The sequence below is a fragment of the Puma concolor genome, chromosome A1 (assembly GCF_028749965.1).
Source record: "Puma concolor isolate L17-30 chromosome A1, mPumCon1.1.hap2, whole genome shotgun sequence".
Taxonomy (NCBI): Eukaryota; Metazoa; Chordata; class Mammalia; order Carnivora; family Felidae; genus Puma; species Puma concolor.
Window position 1 is genome coordinate 21,834,241 of NC_141667.1, and position 17,694 is coordinate 21,851,934.

The 17,694-nt window shown below is 33.5% G+C and overlaps 1 protein-coding gene across 2 annotated transcripts in view; it reads right to left on the reverse strand.

Annotated features, from left to right (window-relative positions):
• Positions 1–2,733: 2,733 nt before the first annotated feature.
• CDH9 (cadherin 9) overlaps positions 2,734–17,694 on the reverse strand; it is a 143,917-nt gene continuing 128,956 nt past the window's right edge. Inside the window, exons 8-12 of one of the 2 annotated variants that reach the window (XM_025924700.2) lie at positions 14,220–14,356; positions 13,649–13,770; positions 9,193–9,310; positions 8,850–9,101; positions 2,734–3,759 (exon numbers count right to left, since the gene is read on the reverse strand). In XM_025924700.2, coding sequence (XP_025780485.1) covers positions 3,272–3,759; positions 8,850–9,101; positions 9,193–9,310; positions 13,649–13,770; positions 14,220–14,356 — 1,117 coding nt within the window. In that variant the 3' untranslated portion in view covers positions 2,734–3,271. Of the gene's footprint in view, positions 3,760–8,849; positions 9,102–9,192; positions 9,311–13,648; positions 13,771–14,183; positions 14,357–17,694 lie in introns of both variants that reach the window. The other variant, XM_025924699.2, reaches the window with a different exon arrangement.

The following is a 17,694-nucleotide window of genomic DNA, read 5'->3' on the forward strand; positions in this document are numbered from 1 at the left end:
AGTGACTGGAATCTATTTCACGTGTCTAAGAGCAGGATTGAAGATACTACCACCCAGTCCACATCTTAAAGTGCAAATAATGTAGATAGGTTCCTCTCTCTGAAAAAAACTTCAGATATAAATATAGACATATATTATTTTGAATTTATTGAATATATAAAACAATGATTGTTTTAATTATATTTGGAAAAAAATGTTTACTCAACTAGCCTCAATTTTATCTTAAGTTTAAACAGTCAAAGCTAACTAATTTATTTTGTTTGGAAAGTAAACACACTTTAAGAATTAATTTTCCTCAGATTTTACCAGTGTCTCAGTCCCATGAGAATCAAGTGATGGAAACTAATATTATTGAATGTATTGTGTGCATCTTAATGAAATAAAATTATCCAAATACAACAGAGTAAATAATTATTATCTCTATTTTTTGTGTGGGTATGGGTGGGGAAGTTATATTTTTCTTTTTTTTTTTTTACTTCTCAATTAGGAATTTTTTTTTTTTTTATTTACAAAAAAGCTGATCAGTCTTCTAAATGCATTTTCCTACTACAGGAATTTCATAGATTATTAGACAATTATGAAAAGCATTAATATTTCATGAAACTGGTCATTTCTTTCACCAAATAGGACTCCTTGATTGATAGCAAAAACAATCATATACTTCTTAAGTATGAAATCTATTAGCTCTGTCCTCACAAAGACATCAGTATATCAGTCATTCTCAGATCCAGGAAAGGGAGAACCCAAACCAGTTTTATTAAAGTGCTGAAAAATGGTAATCAAATGAATACTTCTTCATAATCAAGCTTACAAATTTAATGTGTCTTATTCTATGTGGTATTAATATGATTTCCTCATTGCAGTTGTAGGTTTACAACTTACAGGTAGCTTGGTTTGTTGTGATGCGCTTAGTATTTGAAGTGTGGTAAACCCAGGCATGCAATGTAACTACCAATTCCCCTTTTCTGACTCAACATGATTTTTTTCTTCATTTCTATACAGCTGTTACACGTACAGTCCTTATAGCCTCTTCTTAATTTGTTTACTTCTTGCCACTTATTCTAGTGATTATAGAATAAAGTGATAAGAAGTTTAATAGATATCTAATTCATTTTTGCCGACTGCTTTAAGCCACTCAACGTTATCCTCCTCAAATATTTGTCTGATTCATGCTGGAATAGCTCTAGCAATGGGAAAACTTAATTACTTTCTAAAGTAAAAAAAAAAAAAAAAAAAAAAAAACAACTTTTTAAACTAAACCTAAAACTTAAAAACTTTCTGTTTTCTGGAAAATTCCAATGATTAGAAAAATTTCAAATTTTTCTTTAGTGCAAAGTATATTTTATTTTCTCAGCATCAAATGAAATCTGTAATATGTGTCAGCTACTGGTGCTAAAGTTCTTGAATGGTGTTTGAAAATTTTATAACATAGTAACAGAATACACAAATTTGTCTATAATTGGTATTTGCTATTTAAAAAGGCTTGGATGGGGCGCCTGGGTGGCGCAGTCGGTTGAGCGTCCGACTTCAGCCAGGTCACGATCTCGCGGTCCGTGAGTTCGAGCCCCGCGTCAGGCTCTGGGCTGATGGCTCAGAGCCTGGAGCCTGTTTCCGATTCTGTGTCTCCCTCTCTCTCTGCCCCTCCCCCGTTCATGCTCTGTCTCTCTCTGTCCCAAAAATAAAAAAAAAAAAAAAAAAAAAAAAAAAAACGTTGAAAAAAAAATAAAAAAAAAATAAAAAGGCTTGGTAACAGACTAGTCACTGTTAAATTTCTAAATAAATTCCACATTAAGAATGACCCTGGGTATGATATTTACTCCTTAAAGGATGAATAATAAAAGAGAAAGCAAAAGACAATTCATGGCACAGGAAATGAATAGTATGCAATCTCCTTGTGAAGTTTCCATATTTTAGTTTAGGTTTTATTCTTCAGATTAAACCGAGGCAGGTTTTCTGCATAGCAGTCTCAGAGATTTGCTAATGATTATTATGCACAATTCTGCCACTCTCTTCCTCTTTCTCATGTCTTAAAGGGTCCAAATTCTGTCCAAAAACAGATTTTTTTTTTTTTTTTACAATCCCAATCGTTAGTAAAACCACACATTCCCTAATTTTTTTTTTTAATCTTCAGCCTACATGTTACCAGTTATTTCAAGATTTCCTCAAATACAGTGACTTTGAATCTATGCAATAAAGTTTTAAATTAAATAAAAACCCTCTAGTTTGTTGATACTCATTTTAAATGTCACCTGGCTTATATTCCATGAATTATCTGATGAGGAGAACAAAATCAGAACTATTCCTTTTCATTCTGAAAACTTCTGTTGAAGGAGAGTGATTTACATTTTTTTCCCTGATACACATAACATTTCTTACACATACTTCATATACTCTCAAATAAAATTCACTGGCTGATTCTATAGAAAAAATTATATAAAAACCATAATCATTCACAAGTATATTTATAATAGTTTATATTTCAAAGGTCTCATATCCTATTGATGGGTAGATATCAGTGGTTGAATAAGCATTTGTCCATATTCAAATGGCAGAAACAAAAAATCATAACTTATACTAAAGCTCTTTTATAGTCTTGCTACATTCTAGTTCCAAATCACATGCAGTAACTTAGCTGTTTTTTCCCTGAGTAAATTGTGTTTTGTCTATAAAGATGTAAAAAATTTCTGTTATCAGTGAGATCAGAACTGTTTCTAGGAAGTAAATAAAATGATATTTATTTTTATAAATACTAGTTTATTTCATAAAAATACAAAAATATAAATATACATTTATAAAAATATGAATGAATTAACACAAAGACATTCTTCAACTAAATAAATATGGCAGTAATAGTCATTCCTATTTCTTTAGGGATATATTTTCATATTAATTTACAAAGCAGTTGCACAATGTTTAATAGTAAAGGTGACTATAAGTCAGTTAAGAAAACATTTATAAAGTCTTTATATTTAAGGAAAGGCACAAAAAGCCTTTTATGTAATTTGTATTGATTATTGATGTGATATACTTTCGTTCAGAGATTGCTAGGCAAAGAGAGTGAACTGGTTATTATTACTTTTTTTAAAATCTATATCATTCATAGTCATTCACAGAAACTTACTGATTAAGCAAACCCTTACTAAGACAACACCTACGTATTGTTTGTAATTTCAATTTTTAAAAAATTTCCTCCAAGGAAGAGAATGCAGGCCACTCAATCTAGTAACAAGAAGTGTACTTCCACTAACATGGATCAAGTCATACGATACTCTTAATCTCGGTCACTGTCATCACCCCCATACATATCAGCAAGCTTTTTAAAACGAGGTCCCCAGTCGCTGAGGTAATCATAATCTTGGTTACAATCGGCTGTGAGAGACTCCAAAGAACTGAGTGAATCGGCTATGGAATCATTGCCTTCGTAGGCGTATGTTGCCAGTGAATCATAAGGTGGTGCACTTGGGTCTGAGTCATTTTCTTTCAATCTTCGATGGATAAAATCTTGTACATCAATATTTTCCCACAGAGGCACAGTCCTCCTTATCTGAAAAATAGTTTCAGGCATTACATCTCTTCTAAGTTTACTGTCTTCTCTTGCTTCTGGATTCCTTAAGGTGCCAATGTCAAAAGCTTGGGTATCTTCTTCCCCACCACCTTCATCATTATAGGTCACAATGTTGTCACGGACATCATCTTTTGAAATTATCAGAGGTTCCTTTTTTCTCTGCCTCTTCAGTGCAGCAAACAGCACAACTAAAACTATTAATAATAACAACAACAATAACAACAACAAAGAGAAAATAGTGAAAGTCCATGATTCAGGTTTAAATTAAATATAGCACCCTTTGGAACAACAACAACAACAACAAAGAGAAAATAGTGAGATTCCATGGTTCAGGTTTAAATTAAATATAGCACATTTTGGAAAGGGAAGTTTGTGTGGTATGAGAGATGCTAAGATTTCTTTGGATAAAAAGTGACTATCCTACACAAATACACAGTGCCTTGGGCCAATGAGTAAATGTCCTGTATTGATAAAAGAGCAGATATTACAGTCCATTTATTTACTTTCAAGAGTCACTCTCCTGTACAGCTCTGGCATTGAAAAATCCTTATTCAGTTATGGCTAATTCATTTAGCCAGCTGTTAATTATGTGATATCTCATTCCTTCCAACAGCAAACTTGCTTAAAAATACTAAAATTCTAAAGCTACACTCATTATTAGCCCAAGATAAATTGAGCAATAATTTAATAGTTTCTCAATGACTCAATATATGCAAAACATCACTCATATACATGCATATATACATAAAAGTGCAATATATGTGTGTATATAATATATACAAAAATATATATGTGCTACTGATCTAATCCTTCTAATAGCTCTTATCTATTTAAATTCCTTTTTGGACCTGATTTTGAAAGCCTACCTAAAATCTGAGCCATCACTCTATAAGCTCTGATATGGAATCCAAATTCTTACTTATCTTTAACCTGTACTGATCTTACATGATAGTTCAGATTAAAGATAGTTCAGACTAATTATCTTGTTATTGAGGATTTCCTTGACTTATAGAAGTACATTGGAACTTTCTGGCTGACCTGTTATTTGTAATCCCTCTATTTGCTGTATCGTTTTATTTTTTATATACTTGTGTTATCAAATTAATTGTGAACTCCCCACATGAAATATACTTTCTTATTTTTGTTATGTTACTAAAATGTAACATATGCATATATGTGACAATGAATGTCTGTATGCAAAATAAATACATTTTGCAATTTACAAATACATTTAAAAGTAAGAAAAATACATAATTTCCAAAATATAAATTTTTCATTGAAAATGGAACAAGTTCCTAATTTTGTATATAAGAAAAGTTAAAAATTAAATAAAGATAAACTTTCCCAAAACACACTTAGACATTGCATGAGAGAAATAAAAAACAGCTTTTCCTTAATTTAGGCAGCTAAATGTTTTGCTAATACTATTTAGGTTTTATTAAAAAACAAGAACATGTTGGCTCAAAAATCTATCATTTCTTTTCTTGATTTTTATATTGAAATCACACAAAGCAAACTCATTTACATTGAAACCACACTTCACCATGGCCCTTGAGTTTCTTGTAACTCCATTAAAGTCTGCCCAATGCTATTGTCATATCAGCCAAAACACTTTCCTTAGCTCCTAATAATTGGTAGAAAGAATAAAAAAAAATCATTAGTAACATCTTCAGTTAACCTCCATAGAATAGGCTCCGGGTGCTGAGCTATATTCAGAATCATCTTAGAGACAATAAAACAAAAAACTATTCAATAAAAATGAGACATATCTCTATTTCCCCTATTAAAGGATGAACATAAGTTAATTAACTCAGCATAGATCTGAAATCCACCAATCTAGTGAATCATGAAGTAGAAAAAAAATTTTTTATAAATTTAATATTGAATTAATTTATAAATTCTCTACTTTCCTCAAAATTTTTATAAACTCCGACTATAAAATAAGAACAACATAGTCAAATTATATTAAGGGTTCTTAGCTAATATAATATTTATTAACTCCCACAAATGGACCTTGGAACCTGTCCTGTTTTTTCTCCTTTGTTGGGTCACAATTACCTGCTTCATTTCCCTAGACTGAGGTTATGTGAATGGAATTTAAAAAGGTAAAGATAATGAATAGAAAAAAGTATGTAATTATTTTTATTAATCTATTACTGGAATTTAGTATTTCTATTATGAATATCAGAATATACAAGTACTGTAGTGATAGTAACAGTATGTGTGACTATTAAACCAACAGAAATCATAGATATTTTATATTGCATTTTAGTTATGATATATCTTAAATAATCATTAGACTTGCACTAGAATAAGGCACATATGACAATAATTAAACTCATTTTGCTTTTGTTTCTTAGTTAATTTGGATAAACATATTTCCTTTTTTTATATATCCTATTATTATTAATTTATTATTCTAAATAGTTCCCATAGTTTGATTCCCAAGGTGTCTAAGGAACTAAAACAGTTAAAAAGTCCTGTATCAGGTTTTAATCCTTGACTTTGCCTTGTAACATAGACAAACTCTAAGAACTATATTTCTTCAAACTGTAAAGGTAGGTCTGAGATATTATTGTCCATGCTATATCACTGTCTTGCAAAGAGGCAACTCTTCTAACTATAGAAATTTAGTAACTGTGTGCAAACAACAGGTGTTGGTGAAGATGTGGAGAAAAAGGAACTCTCTTGCACTGTTGGTGGTAATGCAATCTGGTGCAGCCACTCTGGAAGACAGTATGGAGGTTTCTCAAAAAGTTTAAAGTAGAAGTACCCTATGATTCAGCAATTGTACTACCAGATATTTACCCAAAGAATACAAATACACTAATTCATTACCTACAATAGCCAAATCATGGAAATAGCCCAAGTGTACATCCACAGATGAATGGATAAATGGATAAAGAAGATATATATCTATATCTATATCTATATATATATCTATATATATATATGTGTGTGTGTGTGTGTGTGTATATATGTATATATGTGTGTGTGTGTATATATATATATACACACACACACATATATATACACACACACATATATACATATATATATATATATCTCCACACATACAATGAATATTACTCAGACATAAAAAAGAATGAAATATTGCCATTTGTAACAATGTGGACAGAGCTAAAGAGTATTATGCTAAGTGAAATAAGTCAGAGAAAGACAAATACCCTATGATTTCACTCATATGTGGAATCAACATGGGAAAAAAGAGAGAGGCATGAAACAGACTGTTAACTATAGGGAACAACCTGAGGGTTACTGGAGGGGAACTTTGTGTGTGTGTGGGGTGGGGGGGGTGGGTTAAATGGGTGATGGGGATTAAGGAGTGCACTTGTGATGAGCACAGTGTGTTGTATGGAAGTGTTGATATTGTACACCTGAAATTAAAACTACATTGTACATTAACTAAATGGAATTCAAACAAAAACTTTTTAAAAAGGTGAAATCACAGCAAAAATGTTTTAGGAACTTTGATAATGAAACCTTCTGAATTAGAAGCAATTTTAACTAAAATAATAGAAAATCCCTCCATCTTTATGCAATCGGTTGGGAAGGTGGAAAACAAGAAATGTGTGCCTTCTATATTGTATAGGGCAGGAAGGTGGCCGAGTTCTCAAAATAAAGAAACAGGGGCGCCTGGGTGGCGCAGTCGGTTAAGCGTCCGACTTCAGCCAGGTCACGATCTCGCGGTCCGTGAGTTCGAGCCCCGCGTCAGGCTCTGGGCTGATGGCTCAGAGCCTGGAGCCTGTTTCCGATTCTGTGTCTCCCTCTCTCTCTGCCCCTCCCCCGTTCATGCTCTGTCTCTCTCTGTCCCAAAAATAAAATAAACGTTAAAAAAAAAATTAAAAAAAAAAATAAATAAAGAAACAGCCTTGTAGGATTTCTGCTTAGAAAAAACTGTTAAACAATTTAGTGTCATAAGACATAGTATGTAAGCTTATTAGGGGGCGCTTTTGTTTCCTCATGTATGCATGTGTGTCTTTGTGTGTGTATTATCTTAATATAGAAATTTAAAAGTCAAATTTAAAATATGCATATTTCCATGTTGTCCTAAATTAGGAAAGTAGAGCTATGTGACCAAACAAAACAATATAATATCAGTAGCACTTAGCTGAAAGGTAAGCCAAAATTGATACTTCATGGGGATACAAAAATATTTTACAGAAGAGCTGAAATTTCTAGCAGCAGTTCTGAGATGTGGACTGGTGTTGGTGTATGTATGTTCTAAAGCACCCTGAAAAAATGTTTTTCTAAATAGTTGGATCATTTGAACTGAGACAAATGTTTTCCCCTCACTTTTATCAATCCCCCACTGAAGTCGCATAAGGATATCTGGCCAGAGGGATTTCATCCAGATTGCTTGAAAGGATTTGCGGTGAAAAGGAGCCAGCACATATGAGCATTGGAACATAAATTTGGCTGGCTCTCATGCCCTAAGCATAAGCATTTTGGATGAATATTTGATGGAAACAATTTTGGGGGGAATGTTTTACAGTGGAACAACTGTTTAATTGAATTAAATCGTTGTCCTGTTAGGGCATGCTCAAATCAAACATTTGCTATAGCAAGCATGACTTTATTTAGAAAATACTGCAGGACTACGTAGACCACAATGCCATGCTGATATTTTTAAAAATGAACTTAAACCTTTAATTTGCACCTATGTTCAAATTGTATCAATAAAATGCTCATCTTATATTGACAATTTAAATGGATTTGCCAACTAGGTGTCTAATATACATAACTTGGTCATTTGTTAGCTATATTATTTGTAAAGGTAGTCTTTGACTTTGAGAATAATGGTTTAGAAGGAGAATTCTGAAATAGACTAATATATTGAACGCTATTTAAAACACTTTCTAAATGACTGAATTTATGTAAGTTACTTAGTCTTCCTTGAGAAGAACCAGAGTATCCATCTTATGGAGTTGATACAAAAAGTAAATCAGTTGTAAAAGTAAATGTCCTGAGAACAGTGACCATGATTAGCTAGTACTAAACAGTCTAATACAAAATAGATTTTAAAATGTGTGTGTATACATGCATATGGCATGAGCTGTTAGCTCTGTTTTTCATCTCTAGAAAGCTAGTCCTATCCTCAGAGACAACTAGATTTTTTTTTCAAATCGAAAGAACAATTTCAATAAAGAGTTAAAAATGTCAATCTTTCACTCTAGAGAAGTGTGCTTTTCAGTAGCCCCATCACTGAACAGTGCAGGAGAGACTTTTTTGAGTCCAATGAACATTCAGAGGCAGAGCTTACCAAGGAGTATGATGATGCAGAGAAGGATGGCGATCAGAGCCCCTGTGCTGAGACCCGCCGAGAGGACCAAGGCCTCTGCATTGCAGGACTGCATGTTTCCTTGATTATCACAAGCGCACACACGGATAGTGAGTGTGCCGGTGCTGCTTTGAATTGGGTAATCATTGTCAAATATTAAAATCGGTAGTAGATAGGTGCTCATTTTGTTGCGGCTGTACCCGTCTTTTCGAGTCATGATTCCTGCTGTATTATCTAAAAAAAAAAAAGTGGGGAAACAGTTCAGTCCAGTCTTTAATTTTAGAACATAAGGCCTTATAATTTTACTTTTAAAAATATTCTGTACCTTTATTATCTACAATGGTGAAGTTCGGATTGAGAGGAAATTCTGGCACTGGTTCAAAGAAAAATTTGTGGCCTCGGGGAGGATCATCTCTGTCCATGACACTGACAGTCTGAATCAGCTGAAACCAAGTCAATAAATGAAATAAAGCACAACAAAAAGCAACGCATGTTGTTTTTATAGGACATTTTAAATCAGTGTTTGGGTTTTAAAAATATCACTGACATTAAAGAAATAAAAAGAGCCCATTTTCAGAAATTATGGCAAAGCTTTTTATGGTTCTGTATAATATAACAATTAGTTAAGGATAAAAAAATGTCCATCAAGTATTACCGTGCAAGGTATCTCTATGAATTATTGTCCGATTCCCAGCCGCTGCAATATCCAACCTTAAAGAAAAATTCAATCACTCCAACATCTCCTCTTTTAACATTGTTAGAATGTCCCAGTGTGTTTTAATAATAATTGGTTACCAATCTGTCGCCTCCACTAAATAATGATTGTCTCAAAGGCAGAGAACATAACAGATGCACTTTTCAAAAACAAAAGTGCTTAGCACAGCCACTCTTACAGATCAAGGACACTATGAATATAGTTTTGAAACAATGAGTAATATGCCACATGATACCAGAAAGCAAAAGATTTTAAAGCTAGGGGGCACCATAACTACAATCACATTGCATAGTTTATTCAACTTATTTGTTTTTCTTTTAGTGGTATTTGCAAAGCTTAGAGATACAAATAAATGCTTTTAAGGTTTCATAAAATCAGTGTTGACGTTGAGAAATTATGACACCTCTTAGTTGTGCTTGCTGTAAGTTACAGGTGTGCCCTTGTGTGAAGACGAAGCTGCAAATTACAGGTCACACAAAAAATTCTATTGAACATTTTACAGTGGAAAAAGCACCAAGCTACATATCGGGTGCCTGTTTTCCTAGTCCTGGGTCTGCCATCTGTGTGGCTTGAAATTATAGCCACTTAATTACTCTTACTTTCAAATTTCTTTTCCACAAAAACAGTTGCACCACTCACTTAGAGGCATAGTAGTCCGACTTCTGTGATGAACAACTGTTGGAATTTCATAGTAGTTTGGCATATCCACAGTTTTTGTTACTGTGAACCTTCTGTAGCCATACTAACCTGATGACTCACTAGTCAATGTGTTTTCCTCTTTTAATACCAACTAGGATTTCATTCATTTTATTGACAGAGTGGCATGTAACCTTACACTTCTTTATATAATTCTTCGTGTATGTGTACAATTATTAAGAGAAATTTAATGCACATTTTCTCCTTAGAAGATTGGGTCATGACATAGAAAAAAATACTTTTAAGACTTCAGCACTTTTGCTTAACCTCCTGTTCCATATTGGCAATGGTATATCCAATATTTAGCAATATTTTATTTTATTTTATTTTATTTTATTTTATTTATTTTATTTTTTAATGTTTAGTTATTGTTGAGAGACAGAGACAGAGCATGAGCATGGGAGGGGCAAACAGAGGAGGAAACACAGAATCCAAAGCATGCTCCAGGCTCTGAGCTGTCAGCACAGAGCCCGACGTGGGACTTGAACCCACAAACCACGAGATCATGACCTGAGTCGAAGTTGGCGCTTAACGGAGTGAGCCACCCAGGCGCCCCATGATATTTAGCAATATTTTAAATCATAAACAATGTAGGTCCTCTGGTTATACGGCAGAGTTCTTGAAGTGATTAGATCAGCCATTGTTTAAGCATATTTTAACAGAGAATACATATCCGTAGCTTAAAATACATTTTTAACCTTGTTACTTTTAACAAGCAAATTGTTATGTGTCAAGTATAGAAACAACGACAGAAATTTTAATACTAATAGTATCTATTAAAATAATTTTTAGTTCAGATCAATTATTTTTATCAAATATTAATTTGTAATACATATCAATTACTCACATGAAAAGCATATTAATAGACAAACGAGTAAAGAATATCTATACACTGTTGTCAATTGACTTCTTTCTCTGCAAGACATATGTTCAAATCCTAATTTCCAGTACCTGTGAATGTGATCTTATTTGGAAACAGGCTCTCGTAGATGCAATCAAGTTAAGATGAAACCGTGGTGGATTAGTGTGGACCCTAATCCAATGACTGGATTTTTCCCATAAGAAGAGGGAAATAGGGATACAGATAGAATGTCACGGGACAGTGTATGCAGAGATTGGAGTAATTCTTATAAACCAAGGGATGCCAATGGTTTCTGGCACTCACAGGGACTAGGAAATGGCAAGAAAGAGTCTACTCCTAGAGTTTATAGAGAGGGGATGGCCTGCTGACACGTTGATTCCAGACTTTATTCTCCAGAACTGTGTGAGAGCGGATTTCTGTTTTAAGCTTTCTAGTTTGTGGTAATCTCTCATGGTAGCCTTAGGAAACTAATACAGCTGTGAAAATGGCCACACATTTATGAAAAATGTTCAGCCCAAATAATTTTGGGAGGATCCATGTTAAAATTATTATGAGATACTATTTTTCGGTAGACATTTTAAAATCTAGTGTTGCCCAATAAATAGGCAGTCATCCACTAGATATATGACATATTTAGGCAACTATTTGGAGGCATTGATGAACATTTACATATCAAATTTATTCCTACTTTGAAGGTTGTATCAAAGGAAAAGAATACCAGGTAGTATATAAATATAAATGTACTGTAATGCTCATTATAGTGCTGTCTGCTGAGTAATATTTTGTTTGTAAACCAAATTTCCATTTTAAGTGGGTAGTTGAATAAACTAATGAATGTATAGCTATGCTGTAAAAATTCAGCATCGTTTTAAAAATAATCATTTGCTAAACTAAGTGTATGTCCATTACATGTTGCAAAGTGAAAAAAGAAAAACAATTTTTAATCCAGATAACTATGTAATGATGCTTTTTTGGCAAGTAACAATAAGAATAATAATACCCCAATTCTATCTTTTGTGTATGCAAGTGGAATATAGTACATATCTCTGTCTTAGTCTACCTGCTTGGGCTGCCGTAAAAATTATGCAGCCTGGATGGCTTCAATGGCAGAAATTTATTTTTCTCACAGTTCTGGAGACTGGAAGTCTGAGATCAAGGTCTGTGAGAGCTTTCTTTCGGGCTTGCAGACAGCTGCCTTCTTGCTACGTCCTTACAATGCCTTCCCTTTAAGTGTATGCATAAAAAGAGAGAGAGGGAGAGTGATCTATCTGTTGTCTCTTCCCTAAAGGACACTAATCCTTTCAGATCATAGCCCTAACCTTATGATCTCCTTTAACTTTATTTGCTTCCTTAAAAGCTCTATCTCCATACTGGGGGTTAGGGTTTCAAATGAACATTTGGTCCATTGCAATCTCTATTGGAATAAAAAGAAGACTGTATTTCACTTTTATTTTCTGTGTTTAAAAAAACACGATGGAGGTGTGCCTGGGTGTCTAAGTTGGTTGGGCGTCCGATTTCCGCTCAGGTCATGATCTCATAGATCATGAGTTCGAGCCCCGAGTTGGGCTCTGTGCTTACAGCTCAGAGCCTGGAGCCTGCTTCAGATTCTGTGTCTCCCTCTCTCTCTGCCCCTCCCCTGCTCACACTCTGTCTGTCTCTCTCCTTCAAAAATAAATAAATATTAAAAAAAATAAATAAAATAAAAAACATGATGAAATTATATATGATTCTTAACACCCACCCACTTTTTCCTTAAAAAATCTTAATAACTTGTTAAAATTTCCTTCAATGAAATTTGTGCAGTTACTATCATTTGTAAAATACTATATTAGTGTCAAAAATGAACATATTCTGCAGTTGCTTAAAGTTACTTTAGAGATATCTTATATATGAGGGGACTTTGCAAGAGGACTTTGTAACTTTTGTACAAACAATCTCTTTTTATCTCAAGAAGATTAAAGTTGAAAAATCACAAAGTATAATTATCAACCAAAATGTCTTGCCTGAGAGATTAAAAGAGGAAAATGTAATGAACAAGGTAATTATTTTGATTCCCTCTATACTAACACAGAAGAATTTCATGTTCATACTTCATGTGTTATTTAGTAATGTATTTCCATTCTATTCTTGAATATAACTCAGTTTCAGCATAATTATGAATCCAGGTAGAAACTATTTCTTAGATAGATAGATAGATAGATAGATAGATAGATAGATAGATAGAACTATATGTATAGATATTTATTATATACCAGTATATAAATTAAATCATATATTACAACTTTTTCTATTATATCATGGGTTCCATAATAGAAACCACTTCAAAAGTTACCTTTTTAGATCACTGTGAATGTTCTGGTAAGGGGAGATAAACAGGTGACAAAGAGGAATGGCAATAATTTGCATGAAAAAAAAAAAAAAAAAGATTTGTTCAAGTGAATGAATATAATGGTACCTGCCTTTGGAAACAGGAAAAAACAAATTTAAGTTTATAATGGTTTTATTTACCTGCCCAGGCTTTGCATTTTCACAAACAAATGTTTCATAGTACATGGCAAATTCCGGAGCATGGTCATTTATATCTAGAATTCTGATGAAGACAGGGATGTGGCTACTTTGTTTTGAGTTATCTGCAACAAGAACATGTGTAAGACTTCAGTCTCATTTACAGAGAAGCGGTGACACCACTCTCCCCATTTGTAACTTAGCAACAGATCATTTATGTGGTATTCACTTTCTCAATTGGATTGCTGATGAATATCTCAGCTTGCTTACAGGGTCCAGATGGAAAGCATGATTAAAAAGAGGAGAATATGATTGAGAATGAAGTATTATTATTTGTAAGGCATAATTTTCTTAGATTACTTATTTTTATGAGGTTAGATTATATTTCCATCCTACAGTAAGCTATAAGAGAAAATTAAATTTAAAAAGTGGATATTTGATAATCATTAAATAATATAATATCCAACACACGCTCAGGCTGCTAACGATAAAATTATTTCACTCAAGAAATAGAGTCTACTTATTGCTGTTATTTTGCCACTTTGGTGTTCAGATGGATGTATTTCCCACTCACTTATTTCTGTGGCTGTAATGGTGATGTTGTGCCAAGGAGATGATTCCCGGTCCAGGGGTTTCAAAGTGAAAATAGAGCCATTTTCGGAGTGAATACTAAAAATCCGGTCCATATCAGTATGCCGATCAATGGAGTATCTGGCAGAAAAGAGATTCATGAATCTAGGCATTATTTTAAGATTATTAGTTCATCTACTATTTCTTAAAAGTTATAGGCAATTCAAACAATGTTCTCATAAAGTCATGACAGTAAAATGCTAATAACTTTCTTGAATTTTTATTTAATGTAACTGTCACTTAGACGATTTGATATGTTTGGCCTTTTCCATCATTACTATTCTACGATTGTGTGACTTTAGAGTTATTATTTATACTCAGGAATACTTGCAGCAGCCTTTCAGTGAGTTTTTAATTGTCACTTGATTTACTTATCCTATCATAGACCTATTGCAGTGCTTGAGACATATTAAGTAGTCATATTAAATTTGATGGAGTCAGTTGCATAGATAAATTGAAATTATGTTAAAAAGAAACATAAGAACTTGTCCACAGAGTCCTTATGGCTATAAGTGAATAGAGAAACTGTTGTAAAATACTTTGCTCTTGAATGGCTCTCTTTTAGGGAACATATCAGCTGACTCAAAGGTCATCCTCCAATCTATTCCTCTGACCTATTCCAGATAAAAATGAAATGACATATTACATAGAGTTCCATGCCTCTTTCTTATCAGGGTTGGATATGGACACCCTATGATTGGCAAAATAATGCCTCCTCATGTCCCCCAAAGGATGCCTACTTCTTAATCCCTGAAACCTATGGATATGTTATGTTACATGATAAAAGTAACTTTGTAAATGTGATTAAAGTCATTGAGAAGGAAGACTATTCTTAATTATCTAGATAGGCCTAAATGAATCATGCAAACCATTTAAAGTGGATGAAGAAGGCAGAGATGTGCTCTAGAGAATGAGACAGGAGGAAAAAAAAAAAAAAGAGAGATTTAAAGTATGGAAAGGAATTGATCTCTTATTGCTGGCTTTGAGGATTGCAGGAAGGGGTATCATGCCAAAGGATGCAGGCCACCTCTAGAAACTCAGAATGAACCTTCAGCTGAAAAACAGCAAGAAAATAAGAATTACAGTCCTGCAACTGCAAGGAACTGAAATCTAATAACCTAAATGAGGAAGGAAACCATTGCTCTCCTACCGTGTCCAGACAGGAATATGGCCCTGTCCACAGTAACATCTTTAGCCCAGTGAGATTCATCCCAGATCTCGAACCCATAAAACTTTAAGATAATAAATTTAAGTTACTTTAGGCACTAAGTTTATGGTAATTTGTTATGGCAGCAATAGAAGGCTGTAATGTAATCATAAGAAAGATCTTTTAAAAGGCTAGCTTATAATAAAATACCTTAGGTCAGGCCATGTTAGGCTGTACTAACACATCTCTTTGAGATTTCTGCTGCTGAGTATCTAATTAAGCCATATAGGAAAATAAGTGTTTCTCAAACAGTAACGTTCATATGAATTACATTGGGATTTATTTATTTATTTATTTATTATTTATTTATTTATTTTTAATTATTTTTTTTTAATTATTTTTTTTCAACGTTTATTTATTTATTTTTGGGACAGAGAGAGACAGAGCATGAACGGGGAAGGGGCAGAGAGAGAGGGAGACATAGAATCGGAAACAGGCTCCAGGCTCTGAGCCATCAGCCCAGAGCCTGACGCGGGGCTTGAACTCACAGACCGCGAGATCGTGACCTGACTGAAGTCGGACGCTTAACCGACTGCGCCACCCAGGCGCCCCTATTTTTAATTATTTAAAAAATTTGTTTTTAACGTTTATTCATTTTTGAGAGACAGAGAGTAACAGAGCATGAGTGGGGGAGGAGCAGAGAGAGAGAGGGAGACACAGGATCTGAAGCAGGCTCCAGGCTCTGAGCTGTCAGCACAGAGCCCAGCACAGGGCTTGAACCCATGAACCAGGAAATCATGACCTGAACCAAAGTCGTATGCTTAACTGACTGAGCCACCCAGGCACCCCTACATTGGGATCTTTTTAAAAACGGATTCTGATTCAGTAGGTCAGGTGTTGGAGCTGGGATTTTGTATTTCTAACAAACATCTTAGGTCAATCCCATGTTATAAGACTTTAGTCAAGACTTAATATAGTAAAGCTATATACCATGGGATAAACTGTTCAGAATAAAGATGGAAAAAGGAAGAAAATGACAGACAACAAAGAAACTAATCAACATCTGGTGTAGTTCTCATTTTTCTAAATATCTTATTAAAGTCACTTAACAAATGAACTCCTTTTTGATCTGGTGAATTTGGAAATTACAGCTCCCATTATAAATCTGTAATATATTCACTATCAAACATTGACTTTCATAAACATAAGTAATAGAAATTGAGCTGCTAGTGTTCCTTTTTTTTTTTTTTTTTTTTTTTTTTTTTTTGCTTCCAAGATTTTATTTAAATTCAAATTAGTTAGTATATAGTGTAATATTGGTTTCAGGAGTAGAATTTAGTGATTCATCAATTACATACAACATCTAGTGCTCATCTCAACAAGTGCCCTCCTTAATTCTCATTGCCCATTTAGCCCAAATCCTCCTGCCTACCTCCCCTCCAGCAGCCCCCAGTTTGTTCTCTACAGTTAAGTAGTTAAGTCTTTTATGGTTTACCACCCACACTGCTTTTATCTTATTGTTCTAAACATTGTGAAACATTTGTAATTTAAAAAATATTTGATGAAAATACATTTAGGTTTTCTATGATTTTTTTGTTTGTTTGCTTTGGTTGTTTTAAAAAAGAGCCTGTGATTTAGTCTATGGCTATAAGACCTATATTGAACTTAAAGGATCCATTAGTAAACTCAGATTTCCAAAATAATTATAATAATTTAACATCATGGGCCTTGCCTAGTTTATTTTATGCTAAATTTTATAAAATGATTGTCTCAACTGACAGATACTATTTCAAAGTAAGTATTTGAGCATGTGGGGAAAAAAATATGTATGTACTGGATTTCATCTCAAAGGTGGAATAGCTAAAAACTTTGCATGGTTGGTTTTAGATTCTTGTCTGTACCTTAGTCTCAAAATATAAAACCAGTCCAGTCACCTTCTTGCCCTTTGGAAGAGTTGTGCAATGGGCAGTAGAGCTACATGGAAATGGTAGTATCTTCTCACTTTTTCAATAATCATAATGATAATTTTTCTACATGGTGTTATGAAAATAATTTGGGAGATGTGAAAAAACCTTATATAATATATGGTCACTGCCTAATACTAGTGATACTTTTGATGTGGGAACTCCTAAACAGATCACTAGAACCAAGATATAAAAATCAATATATAAAATACATAATGGCGTTTGCATATATCTCCTAGGAACAAAAGTTCTATCAGATTTTAACCAACAATTCAATGTCAGACAAGGATCTGAGATGACTCTTATTT